Below are 27,491 nucleotides of genomic sequence, written 5' to 3'. Positions count from 1 at the left end.
GAAGAGAGTTTCCGATGTTGGCGAGATTATTCGAAGTGGTGCGTTCCCTGTCGCTTTGCACGTTCGTCTAAATTGTAATACAAATAGTGAGAGGATGAAATTTACATATTTAAATTCTGCGTAAACGGATGTTTAAAACTATATAAATACAATTTAGTTCGTGCAGATGATTAATGTTTAATAATGGAAAATATGAAAAGGTTGTTCAATGTAAACATGAAAAAGTAAGTGAGCGAGGATTTTTTTTATTTTTTGGTCAGATGAAAACTTTCAGCGATAAAAGTATAGATAATAAGATGTTCTTCAATTTTTGTTCCAAACATTTTTTCGTAAGACTTTTAGTTTGTCCAATAATCGACTTAGATGACCACCACGAGGTATGAATGAATTAGTTTACGCGCACAGTATTTTAGCAATTGCCGTCTTCCAACAACAATATTAAGGAAATACAGTATTAGTTCACGTTTTAAAATTTCTAAACTATGAAAAATATTTAGTCTTAACTTCTTAAGCTGTACCGGTATGTACGAAATTTCGAAATTTTTTCTACATAATATTCGTGGTGCACAACGCAAATAAGTCGTAGTGCCTTTTTCCCACTATTTTTCATCTCCTATTTTCGGAAACAATTTAAACAGTATTAATCCAGGTTAAGGTTTCATCTTGTAGCATTCATTTGTAAATATAAAATTTGATTATAGTTACAATTACTTGTTCCCTCATAAATCTTTATTCCGTAACAAATATGAGAGTGTATGTTAGCAAAGTAAATTGTACGCAAAATGTCTGTAGTGCATAATGGGTTTAGTAAAAAAATACCATATTTAAAATTTTAAAAATACTATCTAGATTTGTATGATCCAAACAAGCGGATATAATCTATAGATAGGTCTAAACATTTGGATTTGGAGACTAAATTATCATAGAAATAGGTTTTTGAGTAAATACATCTATACCTAATACCAGATTGTTTTATTTGAGTTAAATAGTAGGTATTTATCATTTAGGTATTATTGAAGTACCTTAATGAGTTAAGTACTTTAATATAAGAATTGATGTCGTCCAGTGGTCAAAACTCGACCACAATCCAAATAAAATATGAACTTATCTATATTCATCCCACGCTGAAAATCAAACATGTGATGATTGTGTACCAGTCTTCAATTTGTTTTGATTTTCTGTATATTTATCGTTGTTATTGCGTCACCAGAATTTTAACTCATAATCCAAATGTTAGTTTTTTGTTTGTGTTAAATTCGTTTTCGTACTTATTTTTCATCAATTTGTCTGTCACAATTTTATTTGTTCAATTGGTGTATTTTTTGTTTAGTTGCAATAACGTTAATTATATTTACCTGAGAAAATGCAAAGTTAAAGACCTTCTGTTGTTCAGATGATTTTTGTTTCCCTTAGCATTATATGAATAATAATTAAAAGCCTTCAGGTAAGGGGCTCTTGGATATTTTCATAGGCTATTATTACAATTGCTTGACTTTTATGAAAACATAGATTAATGTCATTGACGTACCAGATTTATTTGGCTTTAGAGGGCTTTCCTCTGCAATGATCAGATCACAAAGTTAAGTCCATGTTTCCTAATAAAATTTGTAGCACTTCGGCTAACATCCTCGTTCATAGTTTGTAGGAATCTGAATCTTGTAGGTGTTCTTCATTATACAGGCTAATGACGATAGTTAATTCTTTAAAAAAATATTATCTCTATTTCTTCTACTAGGGGGCGTTCTATGACTTTTAATGTTTCAATAATTTGCAAATGGGTTCTTTCAATGATTTATTTTTCAAAGATTTAATTTTTGTAGGACGCTTTTCTTTGAAATGCAGTTTAAATATTGACAGCAATTAAATTATACAGCTGATCAAAATTTAAACAATTATGATCTTCATAAGGATAACATGGGAACCTTCAAAGCCACTGGGGTAGAGCCCAAGGGACTTTTTCAAATCCAGTTCAAGGCCAATTTGCAAATCTACGCGACACGCTCTTTCCAATGATACGTCAATCAATGGATAAAATCGGTTAAGAAATGACGGAGGAGTTCAACCGACAAACTTCGTGTTCGCGTATTAATTATATAGATATACGTATCATGTTTCGTTTAGCCTACAGGTAGGAAATGTCACTCATTACGAAAATCTATATAATTAATACGCTACATGAAACTTTGTCGGTTGAACTCCTCCGCCATTTCTTAACCGATTCTATCCATTGACATCTCGTTGGAAAGAGCGTGTCGCGTAGATTTGCAAACTGGCCTTACATTTTTGAAATAGTCCCTTGGGCTCTGCCCCAGTGGCTTTGAAAGTTCCCATGTTATCCTTATGAAGAACATAATTGTTTACATTTTGGTCAGCTGTTTAATTTAATTGCTGTTATATATTTTTCAATTCAATGAAACCCATCGAGTACATTTATTTACTATTTGAGTTTGTGTAAACATAACCTCCAAGACGGATTTTGTTAGTATGGTTGTACAGTATCTTAAATTTGTGTATTTATTTATCGTTGTTTTGTGTAGCTATGACGGATCGTGTTAGCACGATTGTAACATTTATCGTTGTTTTGTGTAGCTATCATTTGTTTATTTGTTGTTTTTTTTCTTTTATATGCCTCCGACGTGACGACAACAACACATATAGACAGGAGGCGTAATCGTGATAACGACCGCAGCTCACAGAACAGTGGCGAGTATTAGGCTTAACTCATCACAGTCAGCACTTGACCCTGGACAATCTCAACTATTAGGTTACAAATGCCCCCTAACACTACCCCAAAACGACTTTTCGTTCTCAATTGGCCCTCTATAAATGACCTGTGTTGATTGTACAGCGAGGCATTTTGAGAAGGAGAAAACCGGCCCGAATGCTTTAGGTTTATCAATAACGAAGATAAACATAGTCTGAGTTACACACCGGTAATCTTTGAGTTGACTCTTTTAAATTCGTTGTAAATATGACTGTTATTCGTTTTGAAATATCTTCTGTAATATTTGCAATTGCTCAAATTCGAGCAACATGTACACTAGTATTTATTAATTCTTTTAATAATGACTCTAGAGAAGAGTTAGAAAATTAAAAGGTGTAGAACAATACAGCTAACAAAAGTGGTCCTGTAACATTTGGTCATAACTTGAACCCATATGACATTATGGATCCTTTCATGTTCTGGAATTGATGGAGAGTTGCGTGGAGGGGCGAGCAGGGGCGTGTGGGACTTTTTTAGTATCCATACTGGCAACCTGCCTGCCGCTTACTTCGAATTGTCAATGTTACCAACATGACGTGGCTTCCGTGCCCCGTCTTCTGAACTGCCCGTTTAAAAAATGTAAATTTAAGTAAGAAAGGTCTATGAATATAAATATAATAAAAAAAATATTAATATAAATATAAATATAAATTAAAATATAAATATTGCATATAAATACAATCAAATTAAATGTAAACGGTTACGGCAGTTTACCAAATAAAAATATTGGCATACAGCACATTAATTTCATTGTAACATGTAACATTAAATTCATCCCAAAGTGTAATCTAAATTTTAAATTGTTTTAAATCAAAAGTATTAGGGACAAGTGCCTTGAAAAGTACCAAATTTTAACCAACCCCTATTTTATTTATTGCATGTGGTACAAAGGTGAAGACAGATACTCCAAATTGGTAACCATCATCCATCTCGTTTAAATCACTAACTAAGGACAAATCGTCATTGGACATTTTGAATCAGCATAGCCTAATAGGCCCAATTATAACTTAAACTCATCAAGATCTACATATTTCAAATTTAACCTTTATTCCAAATTTACACACACATATATTATATACAGTACAGCATATGAGTTTGAACAAAGTGTGTATTGTCCTCTGGGGCTCTTAAAATGAAGATAAAAATCGGTTCCGGGTTTAGGTCTTACCATGAGATCTACGGTAATAGATTATTCCCTACTATGGGAATTTCGTTAAAAGTCTCAATTAGAGGTGACGGTATCCCTGGTTTTATGTAGTAGTACCTGGGAACCAAGCCATGACAGGGTAGTGGTATTAGTTTATTTCCATTGAACCCCTACATTGAGTAATCTTCAGTGTAATCTTTGCTCAATAGTAACAACTGGTGTTTTCCCCTTTGTACTGCATTCGTTAATTTGCTCGTAAAACCTTGGTGAACATAACAACACACTACAACTTAAAATAGTTCTATTAGTCTATGGTCATGGTTACTTGGAAACCAATGAGGCCAATGTTAAAAATTACAGACTTTCAATTCAATTTTGTTGCGTAGTTAGTTTTTTGCTAGCAGTTTTAACTGCAGTAAACACGTTTTTAGGCCAGATATAAATTATTTATCAAATTAGAAGGAAATCGTATTAGCCGTTTTCGATATATAGAGGATTAACAACCATTAGTAATTGAACGGCGCAAAGCGAAGCTCTTATACTACTCTCCTCTTTTTGTTTTACAAATACCTCCTGAACGGCTGAAGCGATCTACACGAAATTTAGCACGATCATAGTAACCAACCATGGGAATGTATAAATCTTAAATGGTACAAATTGGACCACAGGGCTTTTCCCTACGTGAATTTATTTATTTTTTTTTTGAAATTTAACATGGGCCTTATGGGTTCATTGGTTGCTATGACTTTATTTGCGAGATAACACTAAAAAGATAAACAAGAGTTGCCACATATGTTAGTCAAAGAATCGTTTAAAAAGTACATTACCATATAGGACACAGAAAAAGGGAAGAACAATAAGATTAATATCATTGAGCATAATTTACTACAAAATGAAAACCACCAATAATTATGGTCGCCGGAATAATGCTGAAACACCTTTGACTTTAAATAATCTAAATATCCATTACATTTTAACCAAATATAAGCCTACCATTGAGTTATATTTCCATTTAACTTGCAATTCCAAGTAGGCTTTCCATTTCAGTGAACTAGACTTACAATTAAATAATGCAGACTTTGAATAGGTACTGCAATAATTAGGACTTCCATTAATATGAACCGAAGATACCACTGAGTTTAGATGCTGCAAGTAGACATTCCATTGACGTGAACCAGACGTAACATTGACTTAATATACTGCGAATCGGCACTCCGTTTATGGGAATCAAATTAACAATTTTTTTGGATCCTGCAAGTAGACAATTTATTTATGTGAACGATATGTACCATTGAGTTTGTATACTTCAAGTAAACAATTCGTTTAAGTGAACCCGACGTATCATTGACTTTGAATGCTGCAAATAGGCATTTTATTTATGTGAACCAAATGGACCATTGACATAGGATACTGCAAGTAAATTTCTCATTTTTGTGAAGCTGGCGTACTATTGATTGACTGTAATTGATTGTAATTGACTTTGAATAACGAAATTAGACATTGCATTCATTTGAAACAAAATATATACTAATGAGATTGGATACTGCAAGTATACATTTCATTTACGAGAAACATATGTAACATTGACTTTAGAAATTATTTGATTATTATGTCTGCTATCTGCTCAATGTTGCAAGCAGACAACTGCATTGTACACTTAGTGTAAATTACCTGAAATGTAAAGTTAAAACTGTGAAACACAGGAACGTTTCTCATCCAAAGTCCCCGTGCGATCTCTAGTGTTCACTTGGTAATACATGTGTATTACAAAGTATAGGGTGTTTTCAACTCCCCACGTGAGTGTTAACGTTTCGTAAAAAGTACAAGTTCCTGTATAAGGTAATGTTGTTCTTTTTGCTAAAGACTCTAAAAGTAATGAAAGGACATTTTTTATTTACATTTATTTCGATAACAAACAAGTTTTTTTGACATATAAATAAATTTGTTTGCACAAAACTTGTGTGTATTACGATCCCCCCCCCCTAAAAACTGTTTTTTTAGTAGTACATTTTAGGGAAAAATAATACCTTTACCATTCACAGACATAATATAATCTTTTAAAAATTATATATTTTCCGGGTAGTACATATGCTAGTTATTCAATATCAAACAGTTCAATGACAAAATACATATTTTTTAATACAACAAATGGTTTATATGCAAAACTTGACCAAATACACACACAAACTGCAGTTGGTAAAAGAAATATATTATTTACATTGTATAACTTAAAATAAATAACTCTTTCATATTGGAAACAGTATACAGTAAAATAAAAACAAGCTCATGGGGCGTAGCCCAAGGGAAATATGAAAATTAAATGATATTATATTGCATTGTCTTCCATTTGTGGGCTATGTTTCAAGTTTCAAGTCTCTAGCTCATCGGGAAGTTAGTATAAAATTGATTGCAAAATTTGTACCGGACAAGAAAGCGAGCTAATAAAAACGTTTTCATAAACTTAAATAACAACAAAAAATGTTATTTACCAATTATTAGTGTTAATACAATTATAACAAATATGTAATAATGGGGTGTCAAAAACACCCCACGCGAGTACATACGTTAGTAAAACCCGCGCGAGTAGTTAAAGGTTAAAGTACCTTTAGCATAGAAGTAAGAAGTATAGCAATTAATTAATCTGTAAGTATATAACAAAATTACATAATCGTTTGACAGGCGACGATAGGTACATGGATACAATGATGCGGCAAAGGCTGCTGACAGTATTACAGCGGAGCGGACAGCGCAGGAACTTGTGGCGCTGACTGTACTACACATTCCACTTGGAGATATGAGACTCCACTCAACTTTTGGAGTTATGACACTCTGGTTTAATTTTTACTTGGACTTATGAAACTTTGGAGTTATGATATCTTGGACTTATGAAACTTTGGAGTTATGATCACTTGCACTTATATTTTTCTTGGAGTAATGAAATTATCCCTTTTCGGGTACTTGTAGTTTTGAAACTTTGGATTAAATATAATTTGGAGTTATGATCTCTTGGACTTATGAAACTTTGGAGTTATGATCACTTGGAGTTATGAAACCTTGGAGTTATGAGATGATCCCTGTTATACTATATCATATACTGTAAATTTATGAACCAAATTTTATCAAACTGTGTCCTCCCTACATTGCAAACGCAAAGCTTGAGTATAACTGCAATAAGCATTTTATACTTATATGCCAACCCCGTACGAAGGACGGGTGCTCTGCTAGTAATAATCTATATCTCAATGCAGTATACTAGCAAATTACAAACAGTACAAAAGGAAAAACATTAGTTGTTACTATTGAGCAAGGATTATACTGAAGATTACTCGATACATTGTAGTTTGTAGCATAGATAAAACATACTCCCTTAAAACTTACTTGTGTTGGTTAGTCTATATGTTTGTAGTTAAGTTAAGGTTAGCATTGCGAAGTGTGAAAAGCGTCTGCGGCAGTTGGATTATGTATCTAAAATACTTGTGGGAAGGGAGAGGAACAGGTCCGCGACGTGGAAGTGGTGAAGGAAGTAGTAAAGGCGAGCAGTGTGGAGTGTGGGAGCCGTTTGTGGCAGTAGAATAAATGTTTCTGCAATATTTAAATGCTAAGAGAATGGAAGGACACTGCTCCACGACGCAACGTAGGGAATGGTGACGGAAGTAGTTAAGGCAGGCAGTGCAGAGTGTGGGTTGCGTTTGTAGTGTTAGATTATAGTATCTACAATACTTAAATGCTATGGGAAGGGAAGGAAACAGGTCCGCGACGTAGGAAGTGGTAAAAGAAGTAGTAAAGGCGAGCAGTCCGGAGTGTGGGAGAGTGAACATTTTGAAACGTACGTTTTTAAGTCCCTGGCCTTTTTACTTCGTAGATACTGAATGTAGTTTATCATTATGTGTTTTAATATTTTTTGGGACTGGGGCAACATGTTACACACAACTATTTGGCTTTAAATAGGTGCTAGGTACTTTTTTCGTATTTTTAAAGTCTCGATACTCACGACCGTCACGTGTCCCTAGGGTAAATTTTGCAACTTTCATGATGTTTTTAGAATAATTATTCATGCCGAAATATATAATATCATTACATCAATAGTTATTAAACTTACGAAAACGAGAATATGATAATTTTGTTTTCATAGTAAACTGACTACCATGACTAAATAGGTCTGTCCCTCGATTTGACGTCACGATTATTAGGGAAAATTTTGCAACTTTGGAGGGCGACAGTGGCAAGCCTGGCGTCGATGGAGTCAGTTGGTTTTAGAGACTAGTTCGGGGTAACGTCAGGATTGTAGTGCCGGTCGTTTCGAGTTGAAAGGAGGAATTACAAGATGAATAAAGGCAAGTTTGTGTTTTTTGTATTTTTGGTGTGTTCATGACCGTACGTAGTATTTGATGAAGTATACATGGTTTTAATTTTTTTTATAAGATATTTCAATTGCTAGATTAACCTAGAAGTCCACTTTGTATCCTCGAACATGAGGTACAGGGCTAACGCCAGAACAGAGATAAATAGCACGTAATGTCACGACCAAAAAGTTTCACGACCATCACTTTTTTTATAATCCAGCCTTATGGATTATACTGTGTTTGGTCGTGACAATAACTTAAATATCATTGTAAATTGAACAGTTTAGTTCAATTGAAACACATATTTTTATTATAACTAACAGTATAATTTATAAGGATTGTTTATAAAGATTTAGATTATTCCAGATAATTCACGACTGTACCGCTTGTCCCTTACCATCACGTTTATGATTTCTATAGTATAAATTTCAAAAATTAAAATATCATCCTATTTCAATGTTTTATACACAAAAGAAGCACACCTCTATAAAAACATAACGATTTGTCTGGTCTCAGGTAAGTTTTTACCTTTAGGCCTACAAACTTAAAAAGATTTGTATTGATTGGCTTTTTAAAATTTTTTGTGTTTTTTTTAAATAGATTATAATTTTGAATCTTTAGGTACAGTGACTTAAACAGTAAACTGAATCTACAAGTAGGCCTAAACTAAGATAAACTTTTCTGGTTTATTATGATATTTTGTTTATAAAGTTTGATCCATGCAAGAATAGATTAATTAATTATTGCTCTTTTCTTTAATTCTTAATTTTTGTTTGAAAAGGGTTTTATTGTGACTATCTGCCCTCACTGAACCCCCCCCCCCCCTTCTCCACTGAAGCTAGCAGGAGCGATCTGGAATGTCACAAATGGCGCTCCAACGCGGGGCATTTAGCACTTCTTAAGCTCACCTGGTGTTAGGATTATAGAGATTATTTTTGAAAGTTTGCCATACTCTTATATTGAAGGAAGTTATCTGATGGCTGCCCAGAGGTTGGTATATTGTGTTTACTGTGACCTAGAGGTAGTTTTAACAGGTTTTGGATTACTTTTGCGGGTGTTAGTATAACTAAGATTTTCTGCTGTTGGTTGAAACTTTGAATTTGCACTCAACATGACAGCTAACCACCTTAGGAAGGAAGAAGTCGCATATGAGTTGATGATAAGAGGTGTTGACCATGTGGGTACTGCGGACGACCTTAGAATACGACTTAACCGATGTTTCTCAACTAATGTTCCGGTGAAGGAGTCTTTAGTCAACCAGTTGAACCCTGAGTCAGAATTGGAGAAATGCACTGAAAAACTTGAAGATATTGGTTTACTAGTAGATTCTTATGAGGGCAATGGAAAGGATCATGAATACCAGCGGTTGACTGCAAGGTTGCAACATTTGTATGCATGTATTGAGAGGATTCCTGTCGGAGCTTCAGCGGATGATGATGAGCAGGGAAGGACAATACTGCTAGAGAAAACAAAGAGTATGCTAGAGTCTTTTAAGGAGAAGAAAACATCTGCGGAGAAAGTAGTACCTGAAGCTGTGTCCGATCCTAAATTAAATTTGGCGGAGAAATCTAACCTTGAATTGGTGGATGAATTTTTGGGTCAGGACAATAAACCAATCACAGTTGATGCTACAAAGGACCTTGTACAACAAGAGCAGTCTGTCAAGACAAGTACATCTGAAACTTTGCTGCCAGGGCTTCCACCATTGAATTTAAGGAAGGATTAAATGCTATCTTCTGATCTCCAGCCTAGCAAGGAAATGTTTAATGCAAGCACAAAATACCACAAGACCAACGCTGTTCCAGTGTATAAATGGGGCATCAGATTTAACAATGAATCAAAGCAAAGTGTAGGATCGTTCCTGGAGAGAGTGGAGGAATTAAGAAGAGCTCGTGGAGTCAGCGAACAAGAGTTATTTGAATCAGCTGTTGATTTGTTTGAGGGATCTGCACTTGTATGGTATCGGTCGACAGTATGCAGGATAAGCTCCTGGAAGGCTTTATGTACTGAGATGAGAACTGTTTTTCAGGCTCCTGATTATGAGTTCCGACTCCATCATGAAATATTTACTAGAGTGCAAGTTGACCAAGAACAAGAACAAATTGACATGTTTATCGCAGCGATGGAGGGCCTATACTCTAGACTATCGGAGAATGTACCGGAACACGTGAAGTTAAAGCAGATATTTAATAATCTTAATCCTCAGCTCCAGGATAGACTCGCTATGTTTGACATAAACAGCATTGAAGAACTTCGGTTCATGGGTCGAAAAGCGGAGGCAGGCCGACTGAGATCTTTGTTGCCTAGGTCTGTTTCAGGAAATTCCTCTACATTGGAGCCTGACTTAGCTTGCGCTCAATACCACAAGCGAAAGACATTCTCGCCCTCAAAAGTAGCAGCGTTACAACCATCTAGACCTCCTAAGGTTCCCAATGCAAACACTAAATGTTGGAACTGTGGTGTTGTTGGCCATCGTCATGTTGATTGTGAGGAGCCTCGTAAAAGGTTTTGTTACGGCTGTGGTCAACAGGATGTGATAAAGACTAAATGTATAAAATGCTCGCCAAAAAACGAGTAAGGCAGGGAGTCAGCTCGCAGAGGGGGTTGACTCCCTTCAAAAACTAAAACCTGAAATCAACAAAATCGATTTCCTACTTCAGTTTAAACTAAAAATAGGCTTTACCTTCGTCACTGCAGCTCAAATTCTTGTGGTGTAACTATGTTACGGCCGTTTCGGCATTATAATGCCATCGTCAGACTACAAAAACACAAACTCGGCTGAAGTAGCGTCGTTGAAGTTTAAACACGTAACACATACGAACAATACTATACATTTAAAATATTTACAAAAACCGAACAGGCCTGTCGTACTAACGGGTGACATGTTCCCGTTCCGAGCAAAAACCGACTGGAAGATTTCTATGTCGAGCCCGGTGTGGTGGCGTTATCAGTTGAACTTTGTACTCCTGGCTTCTTGTTGTTTTTCTGATTTAAAATGCTATTGAATATGAAGTGTGAATTGTACTGTAGTTTGTCGTTTAAAATTATATCGTCCAAATTATTTTCGGTGTAAGCTTTGTAAATTTCATACTCTTCTAGGGTGTCCAGTCTATTGCCTTTCTTACTTGTGTGGAGTATTTCTAAGCCAGTGTTCAGATCGTTCATGTCGTGATTTTTGTCGTCTATGTACGAAACGGCCGTAACATAGTTACACCACAAGAATTTGAGCTGCAGTGACGAAGGTAAAGCCTATTTTTAGTTATTATACAGCTCAGGGGCTAAAACATGGATTTTAATTCAGTTTAAAGTAAATGATAGGCGTCCATACTTAGATGTTAGGATTTTTGGGAAAAAGGTTAGGGCTTTGTTGGACTCGGGAGCATCCCATACCATACTTGGGAAGAATGGACTTCAGTGGATTAAAAAAGTACCGGCCAAAATGCAGAAGCTAGAAAATCGCTGGATGGAGACCGCTGATGCTCAGAAACATTCAATCACAGGCCAAATGATAGTGCCAATTAACCTGGAAGATAGAACTAAAAATATCCCAGTAATGATTGTGCCGTCATTGCAGCATACGCATTGTGCATCTTGGGTATCGATTTCTGGAATTCAATGCAGATAGTTACCGACATGTCAAATACTACGTGGGAATTTTCAAGACCGAAAGCAGGTGTGGCCGCAATCAACATTTCAAGTGGTATAAAATCTGAGGAGTATCTCAGTGAGGAAGAAAAGGAGGAGTTAGAAGATTTCATTGAGAAGAATTTTAAGAATGAAGATACTACTCTCGGACGGACTAACCTGGTGGAACATTTAATAGACACTGGTGATGCTACACCCATAAAACAGAGGTATTACCCTATGTCACCAGCCCGCCTCCAAGAAGTCTATGATGAGCTAGACAAAATGTTGAAACTTGGAGTTGTCCAACCCTCGAAAAGTGGATGGTCCTCACCGATTGTTCTCATCGACAAGCCGGATGGTACGAAACGCTTTTGCGTAAACTGTAGGAAATTGAATTCAGTAACTAAGCGTGATACATACCCCCTCCCATTTGTCACGACAATTTTGGATCGCTTGAGAGATGCGCAGTACCTGTCATCTATTGATATCAAGTCTGCCTATTGGCAGATCCCATTGGCCCCAGAAAGTAGAGACAAAACGGCTTTCACTGTCCCTGGCAGAGGGCTCTATGAATTTGTTACTATGCCTTTTGGCTTACATAACGCTCCTGCGACATGGCAGCGATTCATAGATTTGGTGATAGGAGCAGATCTAGAGCCAAACGTATTCGTGTACTTGGATGATATTGCTGTTGTCACATCGTCTTTTAAGCACCACCTAAAGGTATTGGGGAAGATAGCTGAACGCCTAAAAGCAGCCAAATTGACAGTTAACGCTGACAAGTGCAACTTCTGTAGACCAGAGCTCCATTATCTTGGGTACATTGTGGATCGGACAGGCTTAAGAGTTGACCCTGGAAAAGTGGAAGCCATCATTAATATTCCGGTTCCGAAGAATCAAAAGGCAGTCAGGCAGTTCTGTGGAACAGCGTCCTGGTACAGGCGCTTTATACCCGACTTTGCCACACGAATGTACCCGCTGACAAATCTGCTCAAGAAGAAGCAAAAGTTTGAATGGGGAGATGAGACACAACAAGCATTTGAGGACATCAGAAGCTGCTTAGTAAAAGCCCCAATTCTGACATGTCCGGACTTTTCTAAACCTTTCTCTATTTCTTGTGACGCCTCAGGAGTGGGACTTGGTGCTGTTCTAAGTCAACAGAGTGAGCTTAAAGACCAAATTACTAATGAGCCGCTGGGAGAAAATGTAATTGCCTATGCAAGCCGAACACTGACGAAGGCAGAACAAAAGTATTCCGCTACAGAGCGGGAATGCCTCGCAGTGATCTGGGCAGTCGAGAAGTTTCGGCCCTATGTGGAAGGAACACACTTCACAATCTTTACTGACCACTACAGCTTATTGTGGCTTCACAATCTGAGAGACCCTCAGGGGAGACTTGCTCGTTGGGCACTGCGGTTGCAGCCGTATAGTTTCGACCTTGTGCACCGCAAGGGGAAGGAGCATGTAGTGCCTGACCTTCTCTCTAGGACTACGTTATTCGAAGAAGAAGAAGGGAAGACCCAAGTCTATGCTGTGGATCACCAGCCTGAAGATCAGAATCATCTGGAATCAGAGGATCGAGAACCCCAAGAGGAGTTAGCTGAAGGAGATGAAGAAGAGGGTAGACGGGACAAGTGGTACTTGAAAATGTGCCGAGAAGTACAAGAGAAGCCTAATGACTATCCCTTCCCTGTTGGAAAGTTCAGAATGGAAAACTCTGAAAACTTGTCTCTACCAAGAAACCCATTGAGGATGACAAGGAAGGATGGAAGAAGGTAGTGGCTAAGGACGATAGAGGAGGAATTTTGTCACAGTATCATGATGAGCCTACGCCGGACACCTGGTCATCAACAAGACTTATGCAAGAATTCAAGAAAACTACTACTGGCCCAAGATGAAGCAAGACATTGCTCGATATGTTAATCATTGTAAAATCTGTCAGCAAGTAAAATATGATCAGCAGAGGCCTTCTGGCTTCATGGGGTCTTATCGTGGGGTTGCTAAGCCCTTTGAGATGATTAGTACTGACGTCCTCGGACCGCTTCCAAGATCTTCTGCGGGCCACAAGTACTTATTCGTCGTGATGTGTACATTTACAAAATTTCCTTTGTTGTTTCCCTTGAGGGAGATTACTGCGAGCACCATTGCCAAGCAACTGGAGGATGACGTGTTCATGCTTTTCGAAGTCCCTTCCTACATAATCTGTGACAATGGGTCAGAGATTAGAGGAAAGCAAGTCCAAGAACTATCCAGGAGTTATAATATAAAGCTCTTGTACAATGCAAGGAGGCATGCTCAAGCCAATCCGATCGAACGGGTTAACAAAACTTTAGGACCCATGCTTAGGGCTTACATTGGAGAGAACCACCGCCACTGGGACCGTAACATAGCTAAATACGGATTTGCTCTCAGGTCGGCAAAACATGAAGCCACCAGCTACAGTCCTGCATACCTCAACTTTGGACGAGAGTTGATCGCTATCAATGAAGATGCGGATCCAACCAACTCATCGGAAGAAGCTTCCCAAGTAGAAGAATCTTCGGCGTATGGAGATAGGTGGAAGGAACTGAAGAATATCTACAAAGATGTTAATGGAAAGCTTCGGGAGGCTCATGAGAAACAAGCAGAAAGGTATAATCTACGAAGAAGAGAGGTAGTCTTCAAGGAAGGATCCTTAATTGGTTCTAAAGAGAAACTTTCCCATATCTAATGCTGCAGCTCACTTTTCAGCAAAGCTCGCTCCCAGATACCCTGGTCCCTATCTCACCCACGAGAGAGTATCACCAGTTGTCTATGACCTAAAAGACTTAAAGGGCAACCCCTTAGGATCATGGCATGTGTCGGACCTCAAACCATACCACTAAACGAAGAGAAAATTGAGGCAATTTTCTTCTGGCGGGGGAGTGTTTGCAACGTTTTTGCAACAATTATACTGATCGGAGTCAAGACTGATCACCTTGACATAATTTCTTGGTAGGGATGTGCGCTCCTGACCAGCCGATACCAATTGTTCAGCATGGCTGTGTTGCATTTTGCCTTGCCAGATTGAAGGCACTATAATCCACTTGCTAGGGGGGTTCCTGTGTGCATTTTATGTATAGAAAAACACCCTAAGGGATCATGTAGGTACTATGTGGGTTATCATTTTTCACGTGGGTGCCAGCTTGGCAGAGTGAGCATAACCTCAGAATCCGCCATTTTAAAAATGGCGGCGGCATTTATTACATGAAACTCATTAGGAGCTTATATCTCGAAAACGGTAATATATAGCGAGTTACTTTTATAACAATAAATGTTGCTTACACAATAAGGAAAGACTTTTGTATTTACAAAAATGCCCTAAATATAACTATTTAGGAGTAGTTGAGCAATTTATGTTAATTCAACCTATAAATTTTTACTTTGTTTGACAAAAAAATTCTAATATCTTTAAAAAACTGTTCTTTTTTAATTTTGCACATAGCACTTATTTCTCTTTATATTTAAGGTCAAAATACCCCCACCGAAGCAAACCTGCAGACTAAGCAAACATTTACCTGGCTGCATTTCTACTAAAATATTAAAATTGTCATATTCATAGTATTTAACCTATACATTTTATCTCTGTTGCCAAAAAAATCAAATAATTATAAAAAAAGCTGTTATTTTGTAATTTGGCACATAGCAAAAATTATTTCTTCGCATTTAGGGTAAAAAACCTGCAAAAAGCATTCGAGAAGCTTCTGGCAGATATATAAGCTATTAAAATAATATAACATATTTTTAAATTAATTTTTTGTTATTAAATGACGCATACAAATATAAAAATAAATATAAACCTTTCTATATACTGAATTTTTATTATTACAAATAATAATAAATAATCTACGGATGTAATAGAAATTATTATTATAATTCATAACATTTATTATTAAAACGGCGATGGAGCGGGAACGGGACCGGCGGCTAAGTTGGTGCATCGGCCAAGCATTGACGTCGCGTTAACACAACCAGTACCTTGACATTGTCCTTGGTGGTAGGCTGCTTTGGACTGATTGTATTGATATTGAACTAGTTTCGTGGATCATAAAATTTGAGCGCAGTTATTGGATCTAAATTATAAGCCTTTTGGGTTAAGAGGAATTATATCTGTTCCCTTTTATAGTCATCAGAAAAATTAAACTGTTCACAATATACTTGTGAGCATTGCGGCAAAGAGTAACCACCATCACTGTGTCCAAAACTCAAAGGATCGAGTTGAAAAACGTGTTCTTCCATGCAATGGATTTGGATGTATGTAGGCTACAATAAAAAGCACGTAAGATATGCTGTATAGTAGCTCTACCAGACAGAAAATCTTTACGAGCTAAGGATATTCTTTGTACAGTGACAGTGTAAGTATATCCAGTGTCTTAGATCAATCATAGTTTCACATTGAGTATCCTTTTTTTTAATGTGAACTAGATACTTCACTGTGTTTTTCAAACTTTATTCTATCTCTTCCTCCTCATCTTTTCCAAAGTCCATTAGCAAAGTACTGTACTTGGATTACATTTTAGGGTAGCACGCTTTGTTCCAAATTTGCTGGCAAAGTCACAGCCCGTTAAAATATGGAGTGCTGAGAGAACTGAGCAAAGGTTACTTCCAAGCCTGTTTGCTGTAATGTGAACTATATATAGTACAGGTAAAATAATACAAAAACACTCCATATAAACAACAAAATTTGTACATTCATGAAATTTCACCCGTAAGTTCCTTATAATATAAGAAATGAAGATCCGATGAGTCCCCAAAATTTTGGGCGTCCTAAGGTCCTTTTTAGGGCCCTTTTTGTTCCAAAGGGCCCTTGTTGCTGAATAATTTTGTTTTTACGTTTAAGGTCGAGTGAGGTGTGGTTTTCGATGGTTTTAGTTATTTTAAATCAATTGGGACTAGTTTTAAGTGTATTAAACCACTCCATACAGGGTGTTTTGAAATATAAATACTTTTTATACAATTTAAAGATTTATTCATAAAGTAATAAAATTAGTTACCTCCATGCTCTACTATAAAAGGGGATTATTGAAAATAACTTTAATTCTTTACTATATAAGAGGGAAGGATCACAAGGAGTAATAGAAAATATTAAGTACCCCCGTCACAGCAAACCTGCAGACTAAGCAAATTTTCCATTTGCCCAATTTTCAATTAAATCTAAAATAGCATTGAGTTTAATGAATACTTAGGTTTGCTGCTACAAGGAGGCTAATAAAGTGTGTTTATAGTAAAATAATAATAGCCTAGTATAAAACAAATAAATTTGACAAGTTTTATTAAGACATATCTATAAAAAAAAAATCATTTTACACTATTCTCCTTAAGAATAACATGGATTTTTAAATTTACAATTTTTGAATTTCATTCGTAACTAATACACTAACAAAAAACGTTAATATACTAAATCATTTGTTTTCTTTAAGCTCTTTAAAATGCTCTAGAGAAAAATTGGGAAACTTTGTGTTTTGAGGGTCAAAGATTATAAATTTTTACCTCATAAAACCCTGTTCCATGGACCGATTATGCCGGTTTTGCTAAAATTGAACCAAAATTACTCGAGTTATCATGTTTACGGACACGTATATAACATGGATATATTATATTATATATATGTACGGTATATAAACACATATATAATATTTTAAGTGGATGGTGCTTTAGGCTTCTGGGGGCATCAAAATGAAAACATAAATCGGTTTCGGGTCTATGTTTTACTATAAGACCTTCGGTAATAGCTTATTTCCTATATTGGAAGTTAAAGGGGGATAAGTTATCCCCCGTAAAGGGGGGTTAGGTTATATGGTGGGTAAAAGGGGGTGGATTAAGTTTTACAGTATAACATAATAACATAGGTTACTACGCAAAAATTTCAACTTTTAAGGTGGTATGAATAATCTTTCAATGTGTCTTTTATGCAAATCTATTAAGACCAATTTCAAATTGATATGTATTTTTCTTAGGTAGTTATTTAAGTTATTTTTTTACATTTATTAAAAATTAAAACAATTGTATTTGTATAAAACCTTACATTACATATTAAAATGACTTAAACTACCTAAAAATTTACTTAAACCATACTTAAACTAAAGCTTTTTTTCTACAATTTTCGTAGTATCTCTCTTTACAATTTCATCATCACAATAATTATTCTCAGACGACTCATTAACAATTTTATTATTCTTAGCAACTTGTCCATCTTTACTGATTTTGTCCAAGTTGGTGTTCAAGCTGGATTCCCCTTTACAAACCTTGCATATTGCAGAACAGGCAACACCAATCTTAAAGCACGAACAATGTGGTGCAAAAACACCTTTCATACATACTGACGTTTGCAACTTGTATCTTAAGTTCCTCAAAAATATTTTCAATCAATACGAGTACGGTTGTCTTTGATGGTTGTCTTTTGACCAGGACAGCACTAAGACATCAGAGCAGCATTGTCGGTACAAGCATTTTTGTCCTGAACAATGGGAACGAGGTTTATGGGGTAAAAATTGAGTGTTCTCATTTACTTTACCCTCGAAACACAAAGTTTCCCAATTTTTCTCTAGAACATTTTAAAGAGCTTAAAAACAAATAATTTAGTATATTAACGTGTTTTTGTATGGTTTTAGCTACGGAAAAAAAATACTAAAATTGTAAATTTAAAATTCCCATGTTATTCTGATTTAGAATAGTGTAAAATGATTTTGTTTGTTTGTTAATAGATATATATTGATCAAACTTGTCAAATTGATTTGTTTTATACTAGGCCATTAATATTTTACTATAAACACACTTTATTAGCCTCCTTGTAGCAGCAAACCTAGGTAATCGTTAAACGCAATGCTATTTTAGATTTAATTGAAAATCAAGTAAGTAAAACAGAAATTCGATAGGTCTGCAGGTTTGCTGTGACGGGGGTATTTAATATTTTCTCTTACTCCTTGTGATCCTTTTCCTTTACGTAGTAAAGAATTACAATTATTTTCAATAATCCCCTTTTATATAGAGCATGGAGGTAACTAATTTTATTACTTTATGAATAAACGTTTAAATATCGTAAAAAGTAATAATATTTTGAAACACCCTGTATGGAGTGGTTTAATACACTTAAAACTAGTCCCAATCGATTTAAAATAACTAAAACCATCGAAAACCACACCTCACTCGACCTTAAACGTAAAAACAAAATTATTCTGGAACAAGGGCCCTTCGGAACAAAAAGGGCCCCAAAAAGGGCCCTAGGACGCCCAAAATTTTGGGGACCATCGGATCTTCATTTCTCATATTATTAGTAACTCACAGGTGAAATTTCATGAATGTACAAATTTTGTTGTTTATAAAACCCTATTTTACCTGTACTACTAGTACATATCATGAAGTTCTGGCTGTACCAAGTCGCATCCACAAATCCTACAAACCTTCCGAAGTGAATCCATTCATAAAGTGTAAAGCCAACACTACGACATCTGTATCCGAAGACAGAACTACGACTTAATTTGATAACTCGAGCAAAAATGATCCAATTTTGATGAAATTTATCACAAACGTGTAAACCTACGTTTTCAGACGAATTCGGACTATTATACCAGCACGATCGGACTATGGGAACGGGGGTTTATGGGGAGTTTAATGGGGTAAAAATGGATTTTTCCGATTTTCGACCCTAAAAACACGACATTTTATAATGAACGAAACCATTTTGTAGAGCTCAAAAAATAAATAACTTTGTATATTGAAGCGTTGTATGCCCAAAAGTTACGGAAATAATTTTAAAAAAATTTTAAGTTTAAAATTCCCATGTTATTCTTATGGAGAATAAATAAACTGTTTTAGTTTGCTTGTTTATGGATATATTATAGTCAAATTTCAAAAATTTTGTTTCATTCATACTAAGCTATCAACATTTCAATAAAAATATATAAAAAACACCTAAATACCTTCCCTGAAGCAGCAAACGTAAGTACTCATTACAAATCAATGTCATTTAAATAGGAAATCAATCGATCAATTTTAATATTTTAGTAGAAATGCAGCCAGGTAAATGTTTGCTGATTCTGCAGGTTTGCTGCGACGGGGGTATTTAGACCTTAGATGTAAAGAGCAATTAGTGCTATGTGCCAAATTTAAAAAAGAGTTTTTTTATTTTTTTAAAGATATTAGAATTTTTTTTCAAACAGAGTAAAAATGTATAGATCAAATTAAAAAACATAAATTGCTCAACTACTCCTAAATAGTTATATTTAGGGCATTTTTGTAAATACAAAAGTTTTTCCTTATTGTGTAAGCTACATTTATTGTTATAAAAGTAACTCGCTATATATTACCGTTTTCGAGATATAAGCTCCTAATGAGTTTCATGTAATAAATGCCGCCGCCATTTTTAAAATGGCGGATTCTGAGGTTATGCCCACTCTGCCAAGCTGGCACCCACGTGAAAAATGATAACCCACATAGTACCTACATGATCCCTTAGGGTGTTTTTCTATACATAAAATGCACACAGGAACCCCCCTAGCAAGTGGATTACTAAGGAAATTCCAAGTTAGTGGTCAGCATGGCCTACGTGAGTAATGACTAGGTCACGTGATGGCTGAGCCTGCTGCAACCGGCATAGAGTCCAACGGTCTAAGGAGCCTGTACTTGACCCTCACTCAGCCCTGGGATTTAATTAGAGCAAGTTAACCTGAATTTCTACCTGAAGACCCTCGTCTCACACTTTGAGGATTTTTGCAACTTTTGCGAAGAGGGTTTTCCCCCTGGGACCTACCTTGCTGTGGTGGATCTACCTTGTACGGAGGCACCTACCTACCTACCTACCTACCTGGCTGAGACGTGCGGAGTTCACTGGCCTGGCTTACCTGAGACTTGTGGTGGTGACAACCTGTGACTGGGCTACTGGACATTGCGGGACTACCCTGGCGTGTCGTACCTGGGATTGGAGCTACAGACCCAATAAGTAAGTTGGTGGTGATAAGTCGATCGTCTTTGATTATTGATAGGCCTATGTAGACATTTTGTGTGGGATATCCCTATTTAGTGAACGCTAGGCGGACTTGGACATTGAACTTTCAGCAAAACTGGGTGTTCACCACATTTACTGCCAGACTCGACGCTTCCCAGCAGTAGATTAGTTGTATAACATAAATATATATATAGATCTTAAGAATTTGTGTGTATGTTTTATTATGTCTAGGGTGTTCGTGTTGAAACAAATATTTGGTGGCCACCAAACTGACAATTGATGAATATTGTGTTGTTGTGTTGTATTTAGGAATTAGTATTGAAACTTCCACAGTCAATAATTAAGAGTTGTCAATTTTGTCTTTTTTTTGGCCTTGCTATCTGAGTATAGCCTTATCAAGTCAGTTGTTCTGGCACTTTGATCTAAATAAATTATTGAGGCTGAATTATAGGTTTTTTTTTTGTTTGGGAAAAAAACTGGGACGGGTGGCATCGTCCTGTAATCCAGCTACTAGGAGGTCACGAATTGTGGATATTTATAGGGATGCACTATGGATGCGATGCTCCCTGGTGTGGATTAACGTCCGCACTAGTGAGTACTACGACAATCCACAGTACTATCCTGATAATTAAACCAATTTGTAAATTACAAGGAAAAAATGTGGTTCGGATTCCACTATAAACTGTAGGTCCCTTAGTTGCCATTAGCTGTATGGGCTATTAATTAACAGCTGTGTCTAAGGAACATGTCGGCCTTAGTCACTAACAAGGCTACAAGATCGCGCCACTCATCCTACACTCATCCTTCACTCATATTTGGGTTAAAATACGCACATAGTGGCGTCCCCATCTCAAATAATTGATAATTGATAACTGATTTGCCTTAGTCTTTTGAGTAAATAGATTATAATTTTGAATCTTTAGGTACAGTGACTTAAACAGTAAACTGAATCTACAAGTAGGCCTAAGCTAAGATAAACTTTTCTGGTTTATTATGATATTTGTTTATAAAGTTTGATCCATGCAAGAATAGATTAATTAATTTTTCCTCTTTTCATTAATTCTTAATTTTTGTTTAAAAAGGGTTTTTTTGTGACTATCTGCCCTCACTGAACCCCCCCCCCCCCCCCTTCTTCACTGAAGCTAGCAGGAGCGATCTGGAACGTCACATGGTTGCCAGATGTGAAATATTTTGGATTAATTTGTTGCTAACCTACCCCAGTATATGAGTCAACTGTCAATCGTTTGAAAAATACAAAACGATTGGAAAGTGAGTGACTCAACACTCAACTCAACAGTCAACCATTTCAAAAACAGGGCCCCAGGGAGTATCGCATCCACAGTGCATGCCTATGAATAAAAAGAAGGAAGGTTATGAGAAAAACATTTAGTAGAACAGTAATACCAAAGGTACAATGAGTTGGAAGAAATTGATAAAGAAGTATTGAATCTAATGCTTGAAAAAAGTACTGATGAAGAAATTGAAGCTGAACGAGCAAAACAGAATGAATACAAGAAGACTTTTGGGTTAGCCTTCCTGCACACAATACAATACAGTTCAGTAACAGTAAGAAACCATCCTATATCAGCCACAAGATCATCAATGCACTGCCCCAAGATCTCAAGACTATGAGAGGAAACACTCTAAAACAGGGACTGCAAGACTGGCTGGCAAAACAATCTGTTTACTCAGCCGAAGAATTTTTTAATCTCTTACAAAGAAAGATAGAATACCAGAAAATACTTGTAAAGCAAGAGATTTAAACAAACATGATGCTATTGTATTTTTCAAAGAAAATAATAATAAAGAAATTTGTCTATTGTCTATTGTACTAAAGCAACTTTTAAAGTAACTTGATTGAGGTAACAAAGTTCAATAGGCTAGATTAGACAAGTAACACTGTCATCAAAGTTTATTATACATTTTACAAGAATATAATAATTCCTTAAACAAATTAATTACATTTTGATAAAGATATCACAAAAACAAAACATTCCCAAATTCTTTTACCCGACATTTAAGTAAATTTCCCCTAATTTCATTTTAGCTTTATTTGACTAGTATAACTAAAGTAACATTTATTTTCATACATTGTTCAGGCAAACTTAAAATAATGTAACAATGAACTCTAACTTTAAAATATCACAAATTACACATTTAATTAGTAAAATAACATAAAATATAAGTTGTACTTGAGTGACAAACTGTTTTGTCTGGGATTTTGATTCTAATAAGTCACTTAAATGTTTTCCTGTTGTATTTGGAGTGTTTGGGAGAGGGAAAGAGGTGACGGAAAAAGGTTTACAATTCACTGGATAAGTGGTGTGGAATAGGAGGAAGATCGGTGAATGCAAACTATTTTACTGGTACTGTAGCATATTATGACCTGAATCCTAGACCTAGAAGCTTCGTGTTTCATTAGGTTTCCTTTTTTAAACCCAAGGTTGCCCTGTTGGGTACACTGCCTGAGTGGAGACCATAGGCTTAGTTATATTTCATATACAATATTGGTTAGATTTACAATCACTTAGGTTTTAAATAAACTTTAAATTTAATAACTAAATTTGTTTTCAAACAAATAATACAAATGGACTCATTGTATCTTTTGGACTGGTTGCAACACTGGATTTATAATAAACAAATTCCTTTTTAATGTTACCTTAACCTAGTATTTTTCCTCCTATCATGTTAGATGATATAATGCTATTGCTAGCAACTTAAGATAAATACCACAATATTTATTTAAACAGACAAAATAAATTATTGGCATTCACATGTTATAAATAAATGGTTAATTGCTACTAACAAATTGGACTGGGTTCTCATAGCCGTTGTTCAAAATGGTGGAAATCACACAACACTTGTACAAAATTAAATTTTAAACTCATCTTGATGAGCAGTCAGCTTCAAATCAAAAAGCCTATTGGAAAATTCCAATCATAAATGAAGAAACACGTGAAAGTATCAAGGTGTGGAAATCACCAAGATCTCCAACAAACAAGACACTAAAACTGCCTTTGTTTAAGAAAATACTACAAATCCTGGTCATTTGCTTGACTTATGTAGGACTTGTTCATGATAGTTAGTGATACAATTGAATATAATAGTAAAAACTGCAAGGAAGAATAAAATAACTTGAATATTTCATCTTGGTTAAGATCTTGAGTAGTGCTTATTTTGTTAAAATTGTAGAATTTCAGAAAGATTTAACCTCAAAATTCAAGGGACAGTCTAGGGTTTTCATTGTCGTCAAAATTCATGGTTTGCACATGGTTTTCAGGTTTGAATAATTTAATTATCTTTGGTTGTAAAATATTTGTTTACCAAAGTTGATGAATTACTCAGACTCGGTGATTCTTCCTCCATAAAAACATTGTTCATATCATCAAAAACGGATTTGCAACTACAGCCAAAGTAAAAACCAAGGACATTCTAAATATTGAAACTAAGCAAATGTTAAAAACCAATCAAAATGAAAATAAAGAAAACTTTATCACTGATCTGTACAAAATTTGAGCTCTTTTTGTCGATAATTTCCCAAAAGGCAGTAAAAACAATATGTCCATCAACTCCAAATTTAACAATAAAATGCTAAACTCAAACTCTGAATTTACAACAGCACATTATTCTCATAAACTTATTACTAAAATATACAACAATTAATTATTATAAACTCAAAGACAAGAAACAGTAAAAATATTGTTGTCAAATCATTTAACAACACTCTGAAATCAAATATGAAAAAAATAACTCAGTTTGGAATGTATAAAGATACAGGCTAAAAAGAGCCCAACAATCACTAGTCTTAAATAAGCTTCATCACAATAAAAATTGAAGGCTGAATAGAGAGTCCGAAAATGCACTCATGGTGAATTGATCAGTTGCTTGTGAAGCCCAGGTGTTCTTGCTACCTTCCTAGAACAAATAAAATAGGTTTAGCAAACTATTTAGAGGTCAATTCTGTTCGTGATTATTGGGCTATGTTGGGAAGTAGCATGCTACAAGTAGTGACACGTCAGTAGTACGTGCTACTTTTCAGATTTTGTATAGCTGTAGAGAGCATAATATTTTTTATTAGTTGCAGTGGAATTTTAGCTTCTTTTCTCGCTACTTTTATGTTGATTGAGATAGTGATTCTTATCACAACCTTACATTTAACAACCTATTTCAAACTGAAATACCCCCACCGCAGCAAACCCGCAGACTAAGTGAATTTCTATTTGCCTGATTTGATTTTCAATTAAATCTATTTCAATTCAATAACATTTTTTTTTTTCTTTTTAGGGAGAGGAGGGAAAATGCTTTTACGCACACAGGTAGCCAGCCTGTAGTGTGAGACTCCTGAAAATTATCAGACTACTCACTAAAAAACCCCCTCTACTCTGTTGGACACAGACCTGGAATTGTTTGTCACATTACTTCAAGTCAGGCCAACATGTGACCTAAGCCCTCAGGACTCGCACCGTTTCTGGCATTTAGATTCTTAATGACCTACACCGCATCCCGGTCAAGGTCGATCTTCTTGGCGCGGAGAATACCCTGGATATAATGTGACACACAGGTCCAATTGTCCTCACCCTCCGTCATAATCGGTATGACCGTGTCCACCGACAGCAGTCCTACTAACTGTTGAGCCTCTATCCGGGGCCTTTCCCAGCGCTGGCAGTGGAAAAATGTATGTTCCACGTCATCGAGAATGCCTGGGCAGTATATGCAGTCGGGTGACACGGCTTTGCCCATCCTGAACAGGTACGACCGGAAAAAGCCGTGTCCCGTCAGAAATTGGGTGAGGTAAGAAGTCCACCTCTCCGTGCCGCCGATCCACCCAAGGTTGGACTTGCTGTATCAGTCGCCTGGTCCAGAGTCCCCGTGTCTCCTGTTCCCAGCCCTCCTGCCACAGCTGGTAGGTGCGGGTGCGTTCCTCTGTTCGTGCCTCGTCCTCCCCACGGCGCCGGTAAATTGCCTTTCTCTCCGCCGCCAAAAGTTTGACGGGGACGACTCCAGCAATCACCAGGACGGCGGGCTCGGACACTGTTCGGTAGGCAGATGCTACCCTCAGTGCTGCCTGACGCTGCACTCGGGCAAGCCGCATCCTGTATGCCTCCTTATTTAGTGCGTCTGCCCACACCTCCGCACCGTACAAGAGTACGGACTGGACCGAAGACATTAACAGCCTTCTACGACTGGACCGAGGCCCTCCGACATTGGCCATCAACCGGCTAAGAGAAGAAACCACCCTAGCGGCCTTGTCCGCTGTACGGAAGATCTGATCCCGCCAGCTAAGCTTGCTGTCTACCATGACCCCAAGATACTTGGCAGAACGAACAGTTTGAACCTCGACGGCTCCCACCCTCAACGTCAATCCGTTTTTTTGTCAAAATCACGATCTCGGTTTTGCTCAGAGCAAGCGAGAGACCGTGGTCTGCCATCCATGCGTTTATGGTACGCATAACTCGGTTTAACCAGCTCAACGCTACGTGCAGCTATCAAAGCTGCAACGTCGTATGCGTACCCAACCAAAACCGTTTCCTCAGGCATTTCAGACCTCAGAAGGCTGTCATAAGCGACGTTCCAGAGGTCTGGGCCGAGTATGGAACCTTGGGCAGCACCAGAAGTGACACTCATCGTCCGCGGGCCCTCCGCAGTGTCGTACGTTAATAATTCAATAACATTAGGTTCAACACGTTCGCTACTGAGCGTCTCATATATGCGACGCCGCAGTCATTGCCCCAGACTGAGGTATACATTTGAATCTTACACATAGACCGGCTGTCACTTGGTTAACAGTACAGACAGACCACAGGTGAAAACCTGTAAAACAGTGATCATTTACACTGTAATGTGCTACAATCGTGTTTGTAAATAATTTATTCTTGTTTTTTTGTATTTTTTATAGCCTTTAGTAATGTTGCATATTTGCGACGCCCGGTCTACAGCAAAGACAATAGTCAAAATTATCATAGTTTTCTTGAAATAGACCAAACGTCGCATATATGCGACAGTTCATTTTGGTTGTGTTTTGAGGTAAAAGTAAGTAAAAAAAACAAATTATTCAAGAACAGTTTATAACTGAACAAATATAAAAGCTACAGAGGATAATGCAGCATAAATACTGCATACATACATACAGTGATGCAGAAAAGTAAAGACCAGTTTTTCCAACTTATCATATGACGTCTCTAATCATCATATCTACAGACCAAGACGCAGTTGTGCGTCAGACATCTCTGTAGACTATTGCAGGGAATTCAGTGCCTTCAAATAGACCGTTACAAAGATATAAGCATTTTAATAATATTAGAACCCCGACGCAAATATGCGTCGTCAGTCTATTTTAATGTGACTAGCCGTCGCAGATATGTGACGGCAGTCTATGGGTGGAAACCGGCCGTTGCATATGTGCATCGCTGGTCCTTGTGAATGAAAAATTTCGTACTATTGCAGTAGCGAACGTGTTAACCTAAGAGTACCAATGTTTGTTGTGTTTTTTCAGTAAAATATTAATAGCTTAATTTAGTATAAAAAATAAATTAGCCAAGTTTGATCAAAATATATCCATAAACAAGCAAATCAAATCAAATCAAATTCATTTATTGTTGTAGATATTTTACAATGCATTAACAATCGTCACAAAATATACAATGCTGT

At 36.5% G+C, this 27,491-nt stretch overlaps 2 protein-coding genes across 4 annotated transcripts in view; one reads left to right on the top strand and one right to left on the bottom strand.

Moving 5' to 3' along the window:
- Window positions 1-13,775: 13,775 nt before the first annotated feature.
- Window positions 13,776-14,591, top strand: LOC129000564 (uncharacterized). The gene has a single exon (XM_054427529.1). The coding sequence runs from the start codon at window positions 13,776-13,778 to the stop codon at window positions 14,589-14,591; it is 816 nt and encodes a 271-aa protein (XP_054283504.1).
- An 8,137-nt stretch (window positions 14,592-22,728) lies between these two features.
- The window catches only part of LOC128984853 (serine/threonine-protein kinase SIK3-like), a 280,801-nt gene continuing 276,038 nt past the window's right edge, over window positions 22,729-27,491 (bottom strand). For all 3 annotated transcript variants that reach the window (XM_054404224.1, XM_054404232.1, XM_054404239.1), the window contains one exon: window positions 22,729-24,758. The gene's annotated coding sequence lies outside the window, so the exon portion shown is untranslated. The remainder of the gene's footprint in view (window positions 24,759-27,491) is intronic.

This window comes from Macrosteles quadrilineatus, unplaced genomic scaffold (genome assembly GCF_028750875.1).
Source record: "Macrosteles quadrilineatus isolate MER2022 unplaced genomic scaffold, UCM_ALF_1.0 Scaffold_1__1_contigs__length_201487025, whole genome shotgun sequence".
NCBI classification, from domain to species: Eukaryota; Metazoa; Arthropoda; class Insecta; order Hemiptera; family Cicadellidae; genus Macrosteles; species Macrosteles quadrilineatus.
This window is presented reverse-complemented; position numbering and strand designations above follow the sequence as displayed.

Excerpts from the sequence above, each read along its gene's own strand:
- LOC129000564 (XM_054427529.1), top strand. The coding sequence starts at position 13,776 with ATGAAGCAAGACATTGCTCGATATGTTAATCATTGTAAAATCTGTCAG.